At 26.1% G+C, this 19,174-nt stretch overlaps 2 protein-coding genes and 1 long non-coding RNA gene across 5 annotated transcripts in view; 2 read left to right on the forward strand and 1 right to left on the reverse strand.

The window, feature by feature from the left end:
• Nucleotides 1-7,187, forward strand: part of LOC100215416 (kelch-like protein diablo) — a 40,699-nt gene extending 33,512 nt beyond the window's left edge. The window contains exons 5-6 of the mRNA XM_065803556.1: nucleotides 1,163-1,339; nucleotides 6,735-7,187. Coding sequence (XP_065659628.1) covers nucleotides 1,163-1,339; nucleotides 6,735-7,012 — 455 coding nt within the window. The 3' untranslated portion in view covers nucleotides 7,013-7,187. The remainder of the gene's footprint in view (nucleotides 1-1,162; nucleotides 1,340-6,734) is intronic.
• Nucleotides 7,188-8,071: 884 nt separating this feature from the next.
• On the forward strand, nucleotides 8,072-15,285 carry LOC136083790 (uncharacterized). Of its 3 annotated transcripts, none has more exons than XM_065803557.1 (7): nucleotides 8,072-8,205; nucleotides 9,809-9,991; nucleotides 12,252-12,654; nucleotides 12,751-13,093; nucleotides 13,768-14,015; nucleotides 14,157-14,331; nucleotides 14,423-15,285. In XM_065803557.1, exons 3-5 carry the CDS (start codon nucleotides 12,493-12,495, stop codon nucleotides 13,983-13,985), a joined length of 723 nt encoding a protein of 240 aa, XP_065659629.1. In that variant the 5' UTR covers nucleotides 8,072-8,205; nucleotides 9,809-9,991; nucleotides 12,252-12,492; the 3' UTR covers nucleotides 13,986-14,015; nucleotides 14,157-14,331; nucleotides 14,423-15,285. The 3 variants fall into 3 exon arrangements, with proteins under 3 accessions (XP_065659629.1, XP_065659630.1, XP_065659631.1); XM_065803558.1 differs by having other exon boundaries at nucleotides 9,809-9,987; XM_065803559.1 differs by lacking the exons at nucleotides 8,072-8,205; nucleotides 9,809-9,991; nucleotides 14,423-15,285 and having other exon boundaries at nucleotides 12,409-12,654; nucleotides 12,840-13,093; nucleotides 14,157-14,294.
• Nucleotides 15,286-16,318: 1,033 nt separating this feature from the next.
• LOC136084305 (uncharacterized) lies at nucleotides 16,319-17,528 on the reverse strand. Its single transcript, XR_010640463.1, has 3 exons — nucleotides 17,455-17,528; nucleotides 16,768-16,914; nucleotides 16,319-16,487 (listed from the first exon to the last, which is right to left on the reverse strand). It is a non-coding gene; the product is annotated as an uncharacterized LOC136084305 (long non-coding RNA).
• Nucleotides 17,529-19,174: the final 1,646 nt, after the last annotated feature.

The raw sequence follows: 19,174 nt of genomic DNA on the forward strand, positions 1-19,174 counted from the left end.
ACTATTTGATGGAAGGCTTGATTCTCAAAAACATTTAGATAATAGATAGTTATTTAATGCCTTCTATTGACATTTTCCCAAAAGACATGGAGCTATCATCCAACAAGATAATGCTCCATACTGCTGAGATTTGCAAACTTGGTAAAGAAAAGTTTTAACAACAACTACACTACTTCAACATATAAGTTACGTATTTATGTCGTCTAAAAGTCAAAGCAATTAAAATAATGTGGAAGTGCATTAAGATTTATTGTTTTTTAAAAAACTGCAATAATAATGACAAGAAAGTTTTTTAATTTAACATATATAAATATATATATATATATATATATATATATATATATATATATATATATATATATATATATATATATATATATGTTCATATATATAAATTATGTAAGTGTATTTTACAAACAGAGTGCTCAATGTTCTAAAAGAACAGAGCAATAATAAATTAGTAAAAACACTTATCTAATTTTTGATTACTTCAACACTGTGTTTCACCATCAGTAGGTTCATCAGGAAGAATCCTGATTCTTCCTGATGAACCTACTGATGGTGAAACACAGTGTTAAAGTAATCAAAAATTAGATAAGTGTTTTTACTAATTTATGTACATATATATACATACAATATATATACATATATATCTACACAATATACATGTGACATACATATAATATATATGTCACACGTGAATATAAAATAATATAATACTCAGTTTGTTAAATAATATGCTTCTTTCTTCATACACTTTAATAAAAATTAAAGCGTATGAAGAGTACAAAAGTTATTACTTACTTATTAATATAATGGATAACCTTAACTTATTTTAAAGTTGTCTGTTATATTGGCATTTTTTAGCTTATATAATATATATGTTTAATATTCTCTATATAATATATATATATAAATATATATATATATATATTATATATATATATATATATATATATATATATATATATATATATATATATATATATATATATATATATTTATATATATATATTTAATATTCTCAAATAAATTACAATGAAAAAAAAGATATTTTTGCATAACTGAAGAAAAAATAAATAAAAAAAAAGCTTCTAACAGATAAATTTTTGTTTGAAAAAAGATTTGTCCCCTAGACTTTTAAATCTGCATTTAATTCTAGGTGTTGCATCATTAAATGATTTAATTTATGTGATTGGTGGGAATGATGGAAGCACTTTTCTTAACACATGTGAATGCTATGATCCTCATACAGATAAATGGTGTACAATAAATCCCATGAATAATGGTCGTGCTGGGGTTGGTTGTGCTGTGCTTGATGGATGTTTATATGTAGCAGGTGAGTTTGGGTTTATTGTATTACTTTTTGTCTTGATTTCAGGGATTGTTTCAGGATATTTCCAGAATTCCGCATATTTCTGTTGAAGTTTATTTTTTCCAGATATTCAAATAGTTTTCTGGAAATACAAATTAAAAAGTAAATTTTTTTGTTATCAAATAATTAAAACAAGTAAAGGTATTAATTTTTTTATATAAATTTTTTTATATAAATTATATTAATTTATAATCTCCAATTAAATAAGTAATGAAATACTTTTCTTTTATTTAAAAGAGTTCTTGCGACAAACAATGTGATTTGTATGTAAAAAGTTTGATTTGTATGTAAAAAGTTTGATTTGGGCTTTGATTTATATGTAGCTAGTCATCTTCAGTTGGGTTTAAAAAAACTTATTTAATTTTATATACAGATATTCTACAGTAATAAAGTATAAATTAAAAATACATTAAAAATACAATAAAAAAGATAATAAATTATTTAACAAAAGATTAACGAATAATCAAAGTTAATTAAAGGTTAACCACTAATAAAATTATATAAAAAGAGATGTCCTGTTATGGTTCAACTATTTGTTCATATCTGAATTTTTTCAATGATGTAATATATAACAAACTTTATCCTTCTGGTTCACGACCTGCTTGTATTTATGGTCTCCCAAAAATGCATAAATTTTGTCCTGAAAATCCGAAATTAAGTTTCAGACCTATCGTTTTGTCAATTGGTAACAATTATCAATTAGCTAAGTTTTTAAGAGATGTACTTTCACCTATAATACCTTAAGAGTTTTTTACAAAAGATTTATTCAGTTTTGTAAACGATGTGAATCAAGCTAACATTCATGAAAAATACTTAGTATCTTATGACGTCACAAGCCTATACACTTATTTAACTCTTCGAGAAACCATTGATATTGCTTTTAATTCAAGTTAAGCAGTAATGATAATCTTAAAATTTAAAAAAAAACGATTTAAAGAAACTCTTCATCTTTGCAACATCATAATCATATTTTCAATTTAAAAAACAGACTTTTGACCAAATAGACATCTATTGTTTTTATGGGCTTCCCACTAGCTCCTGTTCTTGTTAATTTATTTATTGGTCATTTTGAAGAAAAATGTCTGAAATTATACAAATGGAGTCAAGCCAGTATTTTACAAATGTTATGTTGCTGAAATTTTTGCCACATTCCCATCAGAAAATGATGCATGCCACTTTCTTGACTATATCAACAAAATACATAATTCAATATCTTTTACTATAGAAAAGAAAAAGGAATCTAATATCTTATTCTTGGACATTAATATATAAAAAGTAAATAGTTCCTTATGTACCTCCATTTTTTATAAGAAAATGTATTCAGGCCTTCATACTTCCTTTTGTAGTTTCATCTCTTTTTCACACAAGGTAAATTTAATTAAATGCTTAATTGATTGAACCTTTAAAATTACTAAGTTTTTATTATAATGTTAATTATCTTTTTAAAATTCTCAAAAGCAACATGTATCTGTCTTTACTTATAAATAAAATTTATAATTCTTATCTTACCAAAAAAACTGTTTCTACTAATCAATATGAATTCAAAAACCAAGAAGACATGAAAAACTACTTTACATTTCCTTATGTTGATAATATATCTGATCAAACCAAAAAGAGTTTAAACTCTATTATTAAAAAACATTGTAAATCTATAAACTTTAATTTAATTTTTACTTTTTTCAAAATTTCTAATATTTTTTTGCCAAAGGATCCTCTTCCTGCGGAGTTTAAATCATTCGTTGTTTATAAATTTGTATGCCCAGGACGCATATCTCCATGCTAACAATAATTGTTTTAATAATTATAATAATGACTGTGTCTTAATATTGGGATTCTGCCTCCAATAAATTCAAGCTTAAGGTTAAGGAAAGTTTGTTCATTGAATGAAAAAATCCAGATATGAACAAACAGTTGAACCATTATAGGATATCTTTTTTTACATAATAGTTACAATTTTATTAGTCATTAAACTTTTGTCGAATAATTCAATATCTTTTTTATTGTATTTTTTGCTACTGCCTATTTTGTTGTAAATAATAAAATATTGTAATTTATATTTTATTACCGTAGAATATTTGTATATAAAATTAAATAAGTTTTTTTTAAACCAACTAAAGATAACTATAAAATAGTCAAAACATGTATTGTTGTTTTATTTGTTAAAAAAATGGTTTTTATTAATAAGTGGTAAAAATGTGTATTGTGGTAAAAATTTGAAAAAATACTGAGGTTTTTTAGAAACATCAGTAATTTCAAATAACTATATCTTATGAACCACAAAAGGTTTTATGTTGAAATTTTATGGATTTGCTTTTTTATTTATATAAACCAACCCTCTAAGTTTTATTGAAATCTGAGGTGGTCCATGTTGGACCCTGTCCATGGAACAACCTAAATGATATTTTTAATAACATAATTATTGTTAAAAATTGAACTTAATAAATTTACTATTATCTACCCATTCTTGTTTCTCTGTGACTTTTGTTTTGTGTATTTCTTTTTTTATTTATTATTTTTATTTTATAAAGTATATGCTACTTTTTAAAAATAGACACATAACTTTTTAGTATGAAAAAACAAATGCCATATCAAACAAATATCAAACAAATATTAATTTTAAATAGTTAATAAAAGTTGCTCTTCATGTATATATTATATTCAGTATGTGACAAAACTGTTAAACATGTTTAAACAAAGAAACATTTTATATTTTTTTTAAAAAGAAAAGCTGCAAAAAAAAAAAGAAATTTTATTAATTTAAGGCTTATTTAAGACTAAAAATATTTCTTTTGTTGAGTGAGAAAGATTTATACATGTTGTTTAAATATTTCCTATAAATTTTTGAGTGGTTTAAGATCAGGGCTTTGTGCTGGCCAGTTAACGATTTTTAATTTTATCTCGTGAATGAATTTAATGGTCTTATCAGCCTTATGATTGAAGTCGTTGACTTATAGTATACAGTTCTGCCCCATTTTCGAAATGACTTAAATAAGCTTATTAAAGTTCTGAAGTTATTTTATTATATTTGTTGTTGAATAATTCTTAATCATCTTTCCGGAACAGCTTTATAATAATTTGGTGGAAAGTTGACAATTTTTTAATAATTTTGTTTACATTGCTACAAAGTTTTATTTAACTGTTTTTGCATAACAACAGTATTGATTGCTATTTTATTACAGTTTAACATTTAAAAGGTAATGCTTAGCCACAGTTATGGATGCCAATGTCATTTTAAGATGTAATAAATGAATATTAGAATAGGTATAACACAAAAAATTAATTTTATTACTTAAATGTGCCAAATGAAATGCATCTTTTTTGGGGCGGGTTAGGACAGCAAATAAATGGTCATAAACTGTTCTTTTAAATTTTTACATCTACTAATTTTTACATTTACTAATTTTGTTATTTTAACAGTTTTTTATTCGTACTAGGTACACTAGATTAAATGTATTGAAATGAGATTCATACTTCTTATGGAAGTCATAATTTTAATTGGTTACTATGGATACCTAACTTTTTTAATTATTTTTGCATAGCAAAAGTATTGATTTGCTATTTTATTACATTTTAACATTTAAAAGGTAATACTTAGCCACAGTTATGGATGCTAATGTCATTTTAGGCTTTAATAAATGAATAATAGAATTGGCATAACATAAAAGTTTTATTTGATTATTTAAATGTGCCAAATTAAAAAAAGAAAGCCGAGCTATTTTTTATTTTATTGTTAATATTTTCAGACATGGTGATCACAAAATTGGATATTCACATATTTTTATGTGAAAATAATATAAGCATTTTTAACTCTAAAGCTCATAACTATTTATCAAACTATTTATAAAATATACATACATGCATAAAATAAGAAATCATATCTTAGGGTAAGTAGACAGTCTAAGCTATTTAAGTTGCAAACTAAAAGTGGAAATGTTTCAAAAGTGGAAATGTTTTAAAAGTGGAAATGTTTCAAATTCAAAAAAAAAAAAAAGTGAAAATGCATCAGCAGTGATAAATTAAATAAATTCATCAAAGGATATCGAAAAAGATGGAGAATTGCATACAATAATAATACTGTATTTGAAAAAAAGTTTATGGATTGGTTAAATGAAAATTATATTGCTGTAGACAAAGAAGCGCTACCATCACTACCACTACTCCTAGTTACTTCCAGTTCCATGGTAAGGCGTTAGTGATTTGCCTCAGGCTCTGACTGTCGACAAAATATGATTTCTTATTTTGTGCATGTATGTATATTTTATAAATAGTTAATGTGTTTCAAATTGTCAATGTTTTATTGCAATATTTTGTGTTTTTTTATTAAAGACCTGAAGCTTTACCTAAAAGTAATTACTTAAATATTTAATAGTTATTTAAACTAGAACAGTTGAAAATCCGATAAAAAATATATTCAAAAATCCATTTACCTAAGTGTAACTAAGGAAACTACCTTTTTGTTAAGCAGTATAAGTATCCATAGCAACTAAATTAAAAAAATTATGACTTCTATACAAAGTATGACCTCGTATTGGTGTTTATTAGACCTCGTACTGCTGTTAAATTTAGTTAATATAGCACTCACAAAAAATCTGCAACTATCAAAATAGGTTGTTGCTATGTAAATTAGGTAATAATAAAACTAGGTAACCAAATAATAAATATCCCCCTCATAAGAAGAGCAAACCTAATATTAATGCACAAACTAATTATAATGTATATAACACGGATAAAACATCTGCAACTACTAAAAATAGGTTGTTGCTAAGCAAAATTAGGTATCCATAGCAACCAAATATAAAAATATCGCTTTCATAAGAAATTCTGGCATACTGTGCATCTGTCCAAATCAAGTCATAAAAGTCATCTAAAGTCTTGTTTGCATAAAATTTAGCATAATCTAAACTAACAATGGCTTCTTGATCTTCTTTCTGGATCAAAAACCAATTCTTTTGAGCTCTCGATTGATTTCCAAATTGAAGCATGAATCCCATAGCTGTTATTCATTAAACTTATAACATCCTTTGCAGTTTTAGACTCTCCAGAAGCAATTAGATGAGCGATTGTTCTTTGGTCTCTTGATGTGAAAATTTTCACACCAAGAGACACAAAAAAAGACACAAAACTGATGAAACATGAGTCTTTTTTCATCTTGCTCAAAATTTGTAAAGTGAAAAAAGTTTAATAAGTGATTTTCTACTAATTTTTGTATATATATATATATATATATATATATATATATATATATATATATATATATATATATATATATATATATATATATATATATATATACATATATATATATATATATATATATATATATATATATTTATAAAACGTATAACGTATGTTTTTTTAGGTGGCTATGATGGAATCAAACGTTTAAATTTGGTTGAAAAATATGATCCAAATACTGACACATGGGTTTGCCTTTCTCCGATGACATCATGTCGTGATGGCGTATCTTTGGCATCTTATGGTGGCTATATTTTTGCAATTGGTGGAATTGATGGACCCTCTTATTTAAATAGTGTAGAATACTATGACCCTTTAAATGACACTTGGATGCCTTCTCAAGAAATGAGAACATCTCGTGCTGCTTGTGGTGTAGCTGTTCTTAGCAACAAAGAATTATAGACAAACGATAGTTACCTAAAAATTGTCATTACCATCTTTAGACATCGAGCAATTAAACCCTTGAGCAGTGTATAGCATTTTGGTTGTCGTTTTATATTTTTATTCTCGTATATTTTACTATTTAATCGTAAACAATATTAGTATATTCGGATTAAAGTCAAAGTTTTAAAAATTGAGTTTTTTTTATCTCTTTTATTATTTTTCGAATCAAATAAGTAAAAAAATAAGTTAAAAAATATTTACCAATTAAAATTTATTAAGTATTGAGATCAATAAGTCAATATTTATATCAATTTTTATATTTATATCGATAATTGTATTTATATTTTATATCAACATTAAAATAAATTAGAGTCTTTATAGTGTTTTTAATTATACCACATTGACATTATCAATATTATTGGTATTATAAAATGTTTAAATAGGAAATATGGTAGATTAGATGGAACAGGAAGTATGGTAGATCAGGTATAAAGAGAACCTTAAGCGGAAGTTGGATTATTTTTAAAAATATTTATGTTTGATCCAAATTTTTTGCGAATAAACAATTTTTAGGGATCACTACTCATATTCCACATAGATATTTATGCACCTGAAATTTTTAAAAACTCAGAGATTTTAAAAAAGTAGGAAAAGTGCTCATATAACCCAGACCACTTGATAATATGAGCACTTTAAATTAGCTCAAAAAAACAAGTCACCCAGTAATTTCACTGAAAAATATGGGAAACACTAAATCCTATCCGTCAAAGTGCTGTTTGAACAGCTTTCAAAAATTCTAGACCCGATTACAGCGTTTACAATGTGATACAAATGTTATTAAATTAAGTCTTTTAAAAAGTCTATATAAAGACTTTTTTTTGTTTGTTAGTTTTTTTTCTATGAATGGAAAAATGGATGAAGCATATAAAGGTTTTTATAGTTTTATTGGTTTGAATATTTCATGTAATTATATTTTTCATATTTTATAATAAACTTTTGTGAAAATAGCAGTTAAAGTTAATAAACATTTATAAAAATTTCAAGGTTGAAAGTTGACATGTTATATTTTTAAATTGTAGATTTAACTAAAACGTTCAATGCAATTTCTTATAAAACAGTAAAAGAAGCTCAGAATGCAATTGAATTTCATGAACGACACATGAACGTGAAATTCTCTGTTTATGCGAAAGATGTTGGATTTGCTCAAAAAGGTTATTTTTTTTACTTTAGAAATTGATGATTTTTTTTATTACTCTTGTAAATTATCATTGATAAGTATAATAGCATTTATTCTACTATATATGAAAAACATATTTACAACAAAAAACTATGTATATTTATGTATGTATATACATATGTATACATATTTATGTGTATATATATATGAAAAACATATTTACAACAAAAAACTATGTATATTTATGTATGTATATACATATGTATACATATTTATGTGTGTGTATATATATATATATATATATATATATATATATATATATATATATATATATATATATATATATATATATATATATATTCATAATGTGCATGTATATACATATGTATACATATGTATGTATGTATGTATATATATATATATATATGTATGTATGTATGTATGTATGTATATATATATATATGTATATATATATATATATATATACATATATATATATATATATATATATATATATATATATATATATATATATATATATATATATATATATATATATATATATATTCATAATGTGCATGTATATACATATGTATGTATGTATGTATGTATGTATGTATGTATGTATATATATATATATATATATATTTATATAAGGGTGTCCAAAAAAATATTTTCAGGGTTTTATTATGACTGGAAGTGCTAGATGTAAAAGCTGAGTTTTTTATCCAAAATAGAAATCACTCTTAAATTTTCTCTTCATATGAAATTAAAAAACCAATAAGACATAAATAATCTATAAGTAAATATATGCAATTGTTGTTGCCACTATTTAAGTTTGATTTTATAATCTGCAAATAAAAATAAATAATATTAAATGTAATATTTTCTAGCACATCAAAGATTATATTGTTTTGAAGCAAAAAAATTTGAAAGTACAAATTTTTCAGCAGCTGTCAAGCTTTGTTTCAGTCATACTTTTAGGAAAATATTTTTAGGCTTAATTGAAGTTACTACAAAATTTTGAAAGATATCTCTGTAGCTACAATAAAATCTTGAATGAACTTTTTGTTAATTTTTTTAGCATCATTAAACAGTAAATGGAATCCACAAATAAACTCCTGCAGCTGAGGATGGTTAAGAGCTAAAGTGTTAAGATTATTTTTGATATTTTCAGAATTTATCTTTTGCTGGGTATATGCTGAATTCCAGATATTTTTTTAATCACTTTTCCAGATTTCCGAAAAGCTTTTCATTGATACAAATTTGAATATGCTTATTATTATAACTCTAGGACTGTATAAAGAACATATTTAATTTTTAGAGTAATGTGCAATGGCTGGTCAAACTTGAGATTAAAAAAGCATTCTAGTAGCCGTTATTTAAAAAAATTTTATATAAGTAAATTTATATTGGAAAAGTTTTTTTGTTAAGGATGAGCCAGGACAGAGAAAACAGTAAAACTTTTTTTTAGATTTACATCTAGTTGTCATTGAAATAAAAAAAGTTCTATGATTTTTGGGACACTCTTATATATATATATATATATATATATATATATATATATATATATATATATATATATATATATATATATATATATATTTATATAATTGAATTACTTTTTTATTCTGCAGATTTTGAGCTAACAAACCACAAACTTCTATTTGAGGATATAGAAAGATCCGGCAGAACACCTCAAATTCAGTTCACTGGTATGCCTTTCATAATCTTAGGTAAAAAAACGTCTTGATTGTTCTAGTGGTGTTGATAGATGTATAAGTACAAAGAGGAAGAAAGTGAATGAAAAACCAAAGTATGTAAGTTATACTTAAGTTGCTTTTGCAAAGCTAAATTTTAAAATTGATTATAAAAATGAGTTTTGTATTTATATCATTAAAGAATAATAATGAGATAAATCATTTTTACATACTCAAAAAGATTATCAACTACAAGTTTATATATTACTAGGTTTACTACCTTATCTAGCTATATTATATGCAAGTAGTAATATATTTCTTCATTAAATGTGGAACATGACCTACTATAGTGACAGGCCGAGTAAACATACAACTTTAAAAAAACTAATGGCAAGTTTTTTTTTATGGAATCATTTTTTATGGTTGTTAATAAATAATGAGTTACTTATGTCGTAAATGAAAATTTTTGTTACAAATAAATGAATTTGACCTCTGAAATGAAAAAACTTGTATAATTAATGCAAACCACATTTCATAGATTCCATTTCAGGATTCTACAATATTTTTTTGAAACATGGGTAAATTCGTAAAAAGTCGGATTACATCCAAAAGCAGTTAGATAAGCTAATACAACAGTCAAATGTGTAAAGATGATAAAATAAAATGTATGAATAAAATATCCAATGACTGATGATATCTCCAGGCAAAATTCAACCACCACAATTAACCTCTCTAACATAATCTCCGAACTGATCAAAACAAAATAATCTTCAACTGGTGGATCTCTATTGACATACCCAGCAATGTAAACCAAAGACATTTTAATTTCTTTAGGCAAATTACTTTCAATAACTGGAAGATTATGAAACACTGAACAAAATATTATCTTGCATTACATATTTACATTTTTCACATAAATGGCTTGATGATACTTTTAAATCATTAGCAATACCAATTTTATACTTTACCAAGTTTACACTTCTTTATCATTATACTTATACTTTACCAAATTTATGCTTCTATATCATTAGTGATACCAATACTCAGACAAAGTTTTTTTTTTTTTTATGTCAACTTTTTGCAATATTTCCTGAACATTTATAAAGTAGGTACCACCTCGTCCTTGCCAAAGTTTTCCAAATGCTTTCTCAATAAGGTCACTAGGAAAATGAACTTATTTTTCAGGAGGTATTTTTTCAACCATATTAGCCAAGTTAAAAAGAAAGTTTAATCGTTTATCATTGTTTGATAAAAAAACAGCACAATATTTATCTTGTACAAATATCTTCATAAAGTCCTTTAACATTAACAATTTTAAAAATTTTGATAAAAACAAATAAAAGCACTGTGGTGTTGTCAACATTTTTTATGGATGTATGAGTTTTTAAAGCAGCTACAGTCTCATCACAAAATGTTCCTAAACAAATTAACACATTTTGACTTTCAATTGGTTTAGGAAAAATTGCAATTTAATTAAGTTTAGGCAATTTTACAATAGCATCTTTTTTAAATTTTGAAAATTAAAAAAAAAGTTTTCTAAGATCTGACCTTTTTGCAGTTTTTGAAATACCTTTGTCAGTAAAACATAGTTCTTGGCATTTTTCAGTGAGCCAAATGTTGCAAATAGGTTTTATTAAATGAATAAAGTCATATAGAAGGAAAGTGTTATCATTAGTGCACCTGGTGTTATTGAGATAAATTTCAAAAACAAAATTATTTTCCAAAAATTTCCAAAATTTTCCAGAATTTTCCAAAAATTTTAGATTCCAAAAAAAATTTTATTTACTTTGTTGTTGTCCAAAAAATAGCAACAACGAACCACCGCAATGCTTTAATTATTTGGATTGTTTGATCATATTGAAAATTAGCATCTAAACCTGTTACTGGTTACTTTATAAAGCATTACATACAAAAATTTTTTTCAGCCAAATAAAGAACAAATCATTAAACCCAAAACTGTTTTTGCTAATTCATTTGGGGAATTCAAAGATTTACCAAAAATGTTTCATCAGTTAGTAGAATAACCTGTCTTAGAGAAGTAGAACATTTGTCAAAATACAACTTTAAAAGATGAACATTCCAACATTTCTAACTTTAGACATTTAACTTTGTCATCAAGGATATACTTGTTAGTTCAAAGTCATCACATAGTCAAGAGTAACAGATTCTTGACAGTGAAAAGTACTTAAATGCCCTAGCAACCATATCAGAAGAATACTTTTTTTCGCCAATAAACGCTAAAAAGTTCATAATTAACATTTTCACAGTACATTTTCATAAAAAAAATTTTCACAGACTTTGTAACATCATAATCACCTGTTACTATAGTAGGCCATGATGTCAAACAATATATAAACTATTTTACAAATTTCTATTTTAGTTTGGAGGAGTTTCACAACAAGTCAACAAACGTGTAATAAGAAAAATCAAGGACCTGGTTGGGGAAGGTATTAGGGATGCTCATGAAATAAAAAGATGTCTTCAACGCTGTGTTAAGTATGACATTTTCGAAGGCTTGCAGCAGCCGGAAACAAGTAACAGGCGTTTTCATCCTGGGATTTCTGATATCAGAAACTATATTAGCATCACAATGAGTGCACTCAAATATTGTGTGCACTAAAATGGATCAGGAAAATCTTTTTTATAAGATAGGCGAATGGCAAAAATCACACCCAAATGATAAAATTTTGTTCAGAGGATACAAAAAAGTGGACTCACACAATAGTAATCAAAAAGAAAGATTGTGGTTTAACTGTGGAATGGAAAATCTATCTGACGTCAATGTAAGTCATTTTTTGTATTGTTTTATCTGTATCAAAATAACATATTTCTTAAAATTGTGTCATTATTGCAACATGAATTCTTTTGATGCTTTTTAGAATGTAGCATCACTTGATTTGAATGAGCCAAAAAATAATAGATTACTCTTTATTTACCAAAATGCTAACCAGCGTCGTTTACTTCAAAGGTATGGGAACAGTATTTGTCTTCTTGATGCAACATACAAAACGACAAGATATGCCATCCCATTGTTCTTTTTAGTCGTTAAAACTAATGTGGACTACCAAGTTGTAGCATCATTTGCCATTCAAAATGAGACAGTTACCTTAATTACAGAAGCTTTAACATTCATTAAAATATGGAATCCACTATGGCTACCACAAGCATTTATGGTAGACAACTGCGATGAAGAAATTCAATCCATCTTATTTTTGTTTCCAAGTAAGTACATTATTTGCAGGGTTGGGGTCGTTACATTTTAAAGATACTTAAAAATAAAAAAAGTAAAAAGTAAAAGTACTGACTCTAAAAGTAACAAAGTGAACTAAAAAGTATTGCTAAACCAAAATACTAAAATAAATGTATTTTGGTTTAGCAATACTTTTTAGTTACAAAGTAAAAAGTACTTTGGTGTGTCACAAAATTAAATACATCAAACATTAACATGAAAGAAATAAGTTTTTAAATTATCTTGTCATAAAACTTTACATATATTTTATCCATCAATGCAAGAAATTTTATTACAACAAATGTGTTTCAGCGGTTGTTAATGTTTGTGGATTATTGTATAATACAAATTTATGTAAAAAAAAAATTTTCTCGTTGTCTTTGAAGCGATAAAACTATACAAACAGCATAGCTGCGTATTGTTATAAAGGTTTTTGAAAAGTGTTCCAAACAGACAGTTCTTTCATTCGTTATATAGTAAAAAAATAGGTATGAAAAGTAAGAAAAGTACTATGTTGTTCAATTATTTTACTTGAACGTTTGTTCAAGTAAAAGAACTCTATTTACTATAAAATATATTTATATATATAATATAATAAAAGATAAAAACTATTAATTTTTTTTTGACATTTTCTTGCAAAGAAAATTAATCGTTTTCGTCTTTTTAGATACACATCTTTTATTATGTGATTTCCTCCGGGAGCAAGCATGGGTTCGATGGTTATCTGCTTATAATAATGGGCTACGAGATAAAAGAGAAACAATTTTGGTTATGCTAAGAAAGGTTGCATCATCTGAAACACATGATCTGTATGAAGAACATGTTAGAGAGTTAAAAGCGAGTGAGCTTTGGAAAAGTGATAGTTCCAAGAATTTTCGAAATTGACTCGACAAAACTTGGTTTCCAGTCCACCAGGTACAATAGAATAGTTTTACTACTCAGAGGTATTGAGAAATAGTTTTAAGCAAAAGTTATACTGTAATTTTTGTCAATTGTATTAATGCAAAAGATAAGTGTATTTTAATAACTTTTAATATATATATTTTCTTTAATTAGCTCTGGATACGTTACTATCGACTGGGTTTGCTTTAAGTTGCAGTTAATACAAATAATGGAGTGGAAAGTAAGAATAAAGAATTTAAATATGGCTACTTAAGTAAATTCCATGATAAAAGTTTAAGTGGAATGATTACGTTCTTGTGGAGCAATTTTTACCTGATAAGTATAACAGGTATATTTTAGTGTTGCTGTTTTGACACACACGTATATGTGTGTGTGTGTTTGTGTGCATTAAATAGCTTATAACAAAACTATTTTTTTAGTTATTTTGAATCTAATTTTAAAGCGTCTGGTTATTACCGTTCCTACCAACAAAGTCTGCCCTCTTGGCTACATAACCGACCCAAAAAATTTGTTGCCCACTCTATTGAGAAATTGGATTCATCAAAATTCATAGCAAGCAATTTGATTTATAAAGGTGGTGTAGTTTTTAAAGTGAAGAGTGAAAAAAATGATAATATTTATGAAGTTTTTTTTGGTGATAAATTGCGAATGCCAAGTTGTAGTTGCTTTGATTGGAAAAAAAACTTACTTCCGTGTAAACATATGCTCGCTGTGACTACAAAATATAAAATATCTTGGGATTCGTTTGGTACACAATACAAAAACTCTGTTTTTTTAAACTTGGACTTTGATGTAATGGAATCGCGTACAGTTAAATCAGAAAGTATGTCGGTCAAAGAACCATGTCCTGTAGATGATCCATCTCAACTATCTAATATACCTATCAAAAGTTATCCAAAACAAGGTAAAGCTTCTATTTGCCGCGAATTGCTAAATCAAATAAAGTCATTGACTTACTTAATTGAGTCTCAAGAAGTATTTGATCAACTAGAGGAAAGGGTACAAACCGCATTAAAAGACTGTGAAGAAAGTACATGTAAAGATCACGGGTTAGTTGTCGAACATGAAAAAAAAAACGATATTGTGCTATTTGCCAAACAAACAAAATTTACTTCGACATGCTACCCTCTACCAAAAAAAATAAATCGAATCTTTCAGGTAGAGTTGGTATTGCAAATGACGCACGAAAAGCGGCATCAAAAATATCGATTGGGACGGAAACTTCTGGAAAAAAAAATTAATATAATGTTTAATAATAAAATAATTGAAGTTGAAACCTTAATCTCATTATCTTTTATTACCCGGTATATTTTACTATATAGATTAATAATTTTTTATTGTTGCTACTAATAACACATGAGTTTATAAACTATGGGTGTTAGTCTTAAGCGCTATTTAGTCTTTCGGCTTCAACAAAGTTAAAGACTCTAAACCCAAGTGTATAGACTTTAATTTTGTTAAAGATGTGCTAATTTTATATTTTAATGTTTATAGAGTATGAGCGCATCTTATGAAATTAAGTACCAACGCTACCATGCACTTTAGTTCGTGCATAATTTTTAGTTGAGAAAATAGTCTTTAAACATTCAAGTCAATCATATTTTATTAGTTAACTATAAATATGGTGTTCAATCAGTTTAAAAGTAAGTTATCTATCATGCTGAGTCTTGGAAAACTCAGTTCTACAGAAGAGTTGGAATGTATACGACTCCTCTGATTAGAGCTAGAGTCTCTTTCCCAAAACTCGTAAAGTTGCATCTCTCACTTTTCCACAAATACACTTTAAGGGAAAAGGTGAAGTTTTCCTTTAGATTGATGCGCAGCTGTAACTCCTATACACAAACGTGGGTTTATTGTGCACAGATGTAGATTAGTTGTGTTACTCCACACTTAATTGTGGAGTAAAACTCCACAATTTCTGCGAGAATGTAGTACCTTTACCTTTAAACAACCTTTAAAAATTCTAAAGGTTATTTAAAGCTCTTTATATATATATATATATATATATATATATATATATATATATATATATATATATATATATATATATATATATATATATAAAGAGCTTTAAATAACCTTTAGAATTTTTATTTATAATTCAGTCTTTTTTAGGTTTTTAATGTTTTAGTTTAATCTTCTATTTTTTTAGATTTAATTGAGCTAACAAATAAAACATGCATTATTGTTCATTCAAGTCATATATGACCTCGGACAAGTTAAAGTATTATAACGATACAAGAACTCAATCAAATTAAAAAAAACAAATTATTAACTTTGTGTTTTTATTTCTTAGTGCATAAGTATTTTACTTGGTTCAATTTACGACAAATTTTGAAGAAAAAGAAATAACTACAATCTGTAATCTTTCATTTATTATTACATTTACATATAAATATGGTCACAACAAAATAAAGTTTCATTTCTAAAAACAATGCATCCCATATGGTACCATCGATTCGGGATACAAATATCACATTTTATCTAAACATAAATATTTAATGTACATTTTTTTATTTAAAATATTTTTTTCTATTTGAAATTGTTATTAAAAAGTAATTAAAATATATAATTTATCTTTTTTTTGGATTTTTTCTAGTTTTTGGACCGATTTCACTTCCACAAATACGACACAAACTATCCTGCCAACATTTCTGACCTATTGATTTAATTTTGCATCATTTTTTTTTTGTCTTTTTTTTTAGATATCATTTTACACTGAATTAGTATAAACATTTTTAGTGCTATAAAGAATCTCACAAACCTCCTTTATCTGATAGTAGCTGCACCACTCTCTCTATGTATCCGTTATAGTTAAGATTCTTAATTGAAGTTACCTTAATGCAGAATGCTCCACATGATATACCATCAGCTTGTTTAGCATGTGGTAATGTTAATATTTAAAATTTTTCTAAAACACAAAATCTTTGTTGTAAGTAACAACTACAGTATAATAGTAAAAAAATTATAAAAGATGTAAATACAAATTTTGACATAGCAATACCTAATTTTTAATATCATACTTAGGGTCATGGCACCCCCTACCGTGAAGAAGCACCTACCGTGGTTTTTGAAAAAATCAGTTTTTTGTTTTTTATTTTTTTAATTTATTTTTTTAGTATTGTTTTATACAAAACTAACTTATTTCACTAATAAATAATTTTTAAAAAGATGTATTTTTAAAGATTTGAGATGTTTTTTTTACCCGCAAATGATTTTTTATTGCTTATCTTAAGATTATTATCTTAAGAAAATCTTTAACAGTAAAAAAAAGTTTGTCTAGTTTTTTTACGGCTTAAAACTTATATAATTTTTTTGATAAAAGTTTAAAATAGTTGTAAAAACATTGAATATTTTAAATTTTATCAATAAATATTAGTATTTTTTGTATAACATTGTTTAATCTTTTACACGGTAGGTGATTACGAAAATTATAATAGTTAGCACTTACCGTTTATAAAAATATTTTTTCGGACGTGTTTTATTTTGTGAAGTTTTCTCTCTAAAAAAACATTTCAGTTCAACTCAGTTACCAATTAAAGGTAATTTAACCCTTGGGAGTATTTATTTGATATGTTTTTTATACTTTATTTATTATGTGAAATGAATTTAACCCTGGGGAGTATTTATTTGATATGTTTTTTATACTTTATTTATTATGTGAAATGAATTCGATTAGAAAGATGCAAGGTTCAAAAAAGAAAAAAAATATTCGAAAAAAGCTTTTGTATTCAGAAGAATAACTGATGCAGCACTTAGAGCTTTAAATAAGAGTGAAAAAATTTTATGTGTCAGCAAAAGGTTTAATGTTCCTGAGAGTACCTTACGCGACAAATTATCTGGTAAAAGCCAACCCAAACGGCAAAACTCTGGCTTTAAATCATATCTTGGAGAAGAAATAGAGAATGAACTGGTTGCTTGGTTAATGCATAGCGCTAACATGGATTTTGCGATTACAAAAAAGTTATTAATTAAGGCGGTACAAAAAGTAGTTATAGGGCGAGGTATAAAAACACCATTTAAAGATGATATCCCAAGTAAAAACTGGTTTTATAAATTTATGCGTCGTCATAAGGAATTATCGAAAAAACGAGCAGACCATATTAGTCGAGCTAGAGGTCTTATAACTGAAGCATCGATAAGAAAATGTTTTAATGAGGTGTATTATTAGGCGATGATGCGCAATACCTTAATGATCCATCTTGTGTTTTTAATTTAGACGAAACTGGTTTTGATTTAGCACCCAAAATTGGAAAAGTAATTGGCATTAGAGGAAGAAAGATTTATGAAGAATGCAACAACAGCGATAAGGAAAACCTTACAACTCTATTTTGCGTAAATGCAAATGGTGAATTTGCATCATCATTAACATTGTACAAGTATGCTCGAATGCCAAAAACTATTGCTGCTGCACCACCAGGTTGGGGATTGGTAAAAGTGACAGCGGCTGGATGAGCGCCTAATGCTACACACATCTTACAACCATTAGATGTTTCAGTTTTCGGACCAATGAAAAAAAATGGCAGAACATTTGCCGGCAATTTAAATTGGATAACGATTTTAATGAATTTTGCAAAGAAAATGTACCAATGTTGTTGAATAATTTTGTTATGAATCCAAATATGAAAAAAAATATTATTAACGGATTTAGGTCTACAGGAATATTCCCATTTAATGCGAACAATGTTGATTATAAAAAAGTAATTCAACGTGTTAAATTGAATTCCACAATTGATAATAATGAAACGAATCTTTCAAGCCATAATAACGTGGGAAACTTATTTGAAAACAACGTTGCACCTGAAGTATTGCTACAGTTTAAAAAAACTAGATATAAAGAATGGGGAGGTAAAACTGACTTCAGAGAATTATTCAATTTTTGGAAAAAACTTAAATTTAACGATAGCTCCAAACAAACCATAAATTTAATAGAAGCCAGCAATAATGTATTGAACAATGAAATCGATAAAGAATCGTATTTAGATATTAGCAGTACGCAAAATGAAATCGAATCTAGTAATGTTAGCGAATTTGGAAAAAGCGTAATAATTTATGAATCCGGTGAAAGTAAATCAGCAAAAGATCCACTAGATTCAAATAAACAAATAATAAAAGATGTAAACCCATTACACGACTTTCTTTTATGGCCAAAACAACCAATCACAAAAAAA

The sequence above is a fragment of the Hydra vulgaris genome, chromosome 08 (assembly GCF_038396675.1).
Source record: "Hydra vulgaris chromosome 08, alternate assembly HydraT2T_AEP".
Taxonomy (NCBI): Eukaryota; Metazoa; Cnidaria; class Hydrozoa; order Anthoathecata; family Hydridae; genus Hydra; species Hydra vulgaris.

Excerpts from the sequence above, each read along its gene's own strand:
- LOC136083790 (XM_065803557.1), top strand. The coding sequence starts at position 12,493 with ATGGATCAGGAAAATCTTTTTTATAAGATAGGCGAATGGCAAAAATCA. Across the intron at positions 12,655-12,750 it reads AAAATCTATCTGACGTCAAT|AATGTAGCATCACTTGATTT; the intron begins GTAAGTCATTTT and ends GATGCTTTTTAG. Across the intron at positions 13,094-13,767 it reads CATCTTATTTTTGTTTCCAA|ATACACATCTTTTATTATGT; the intron begins GTAAGTACATTA and ends TCGTCTTTTTAG.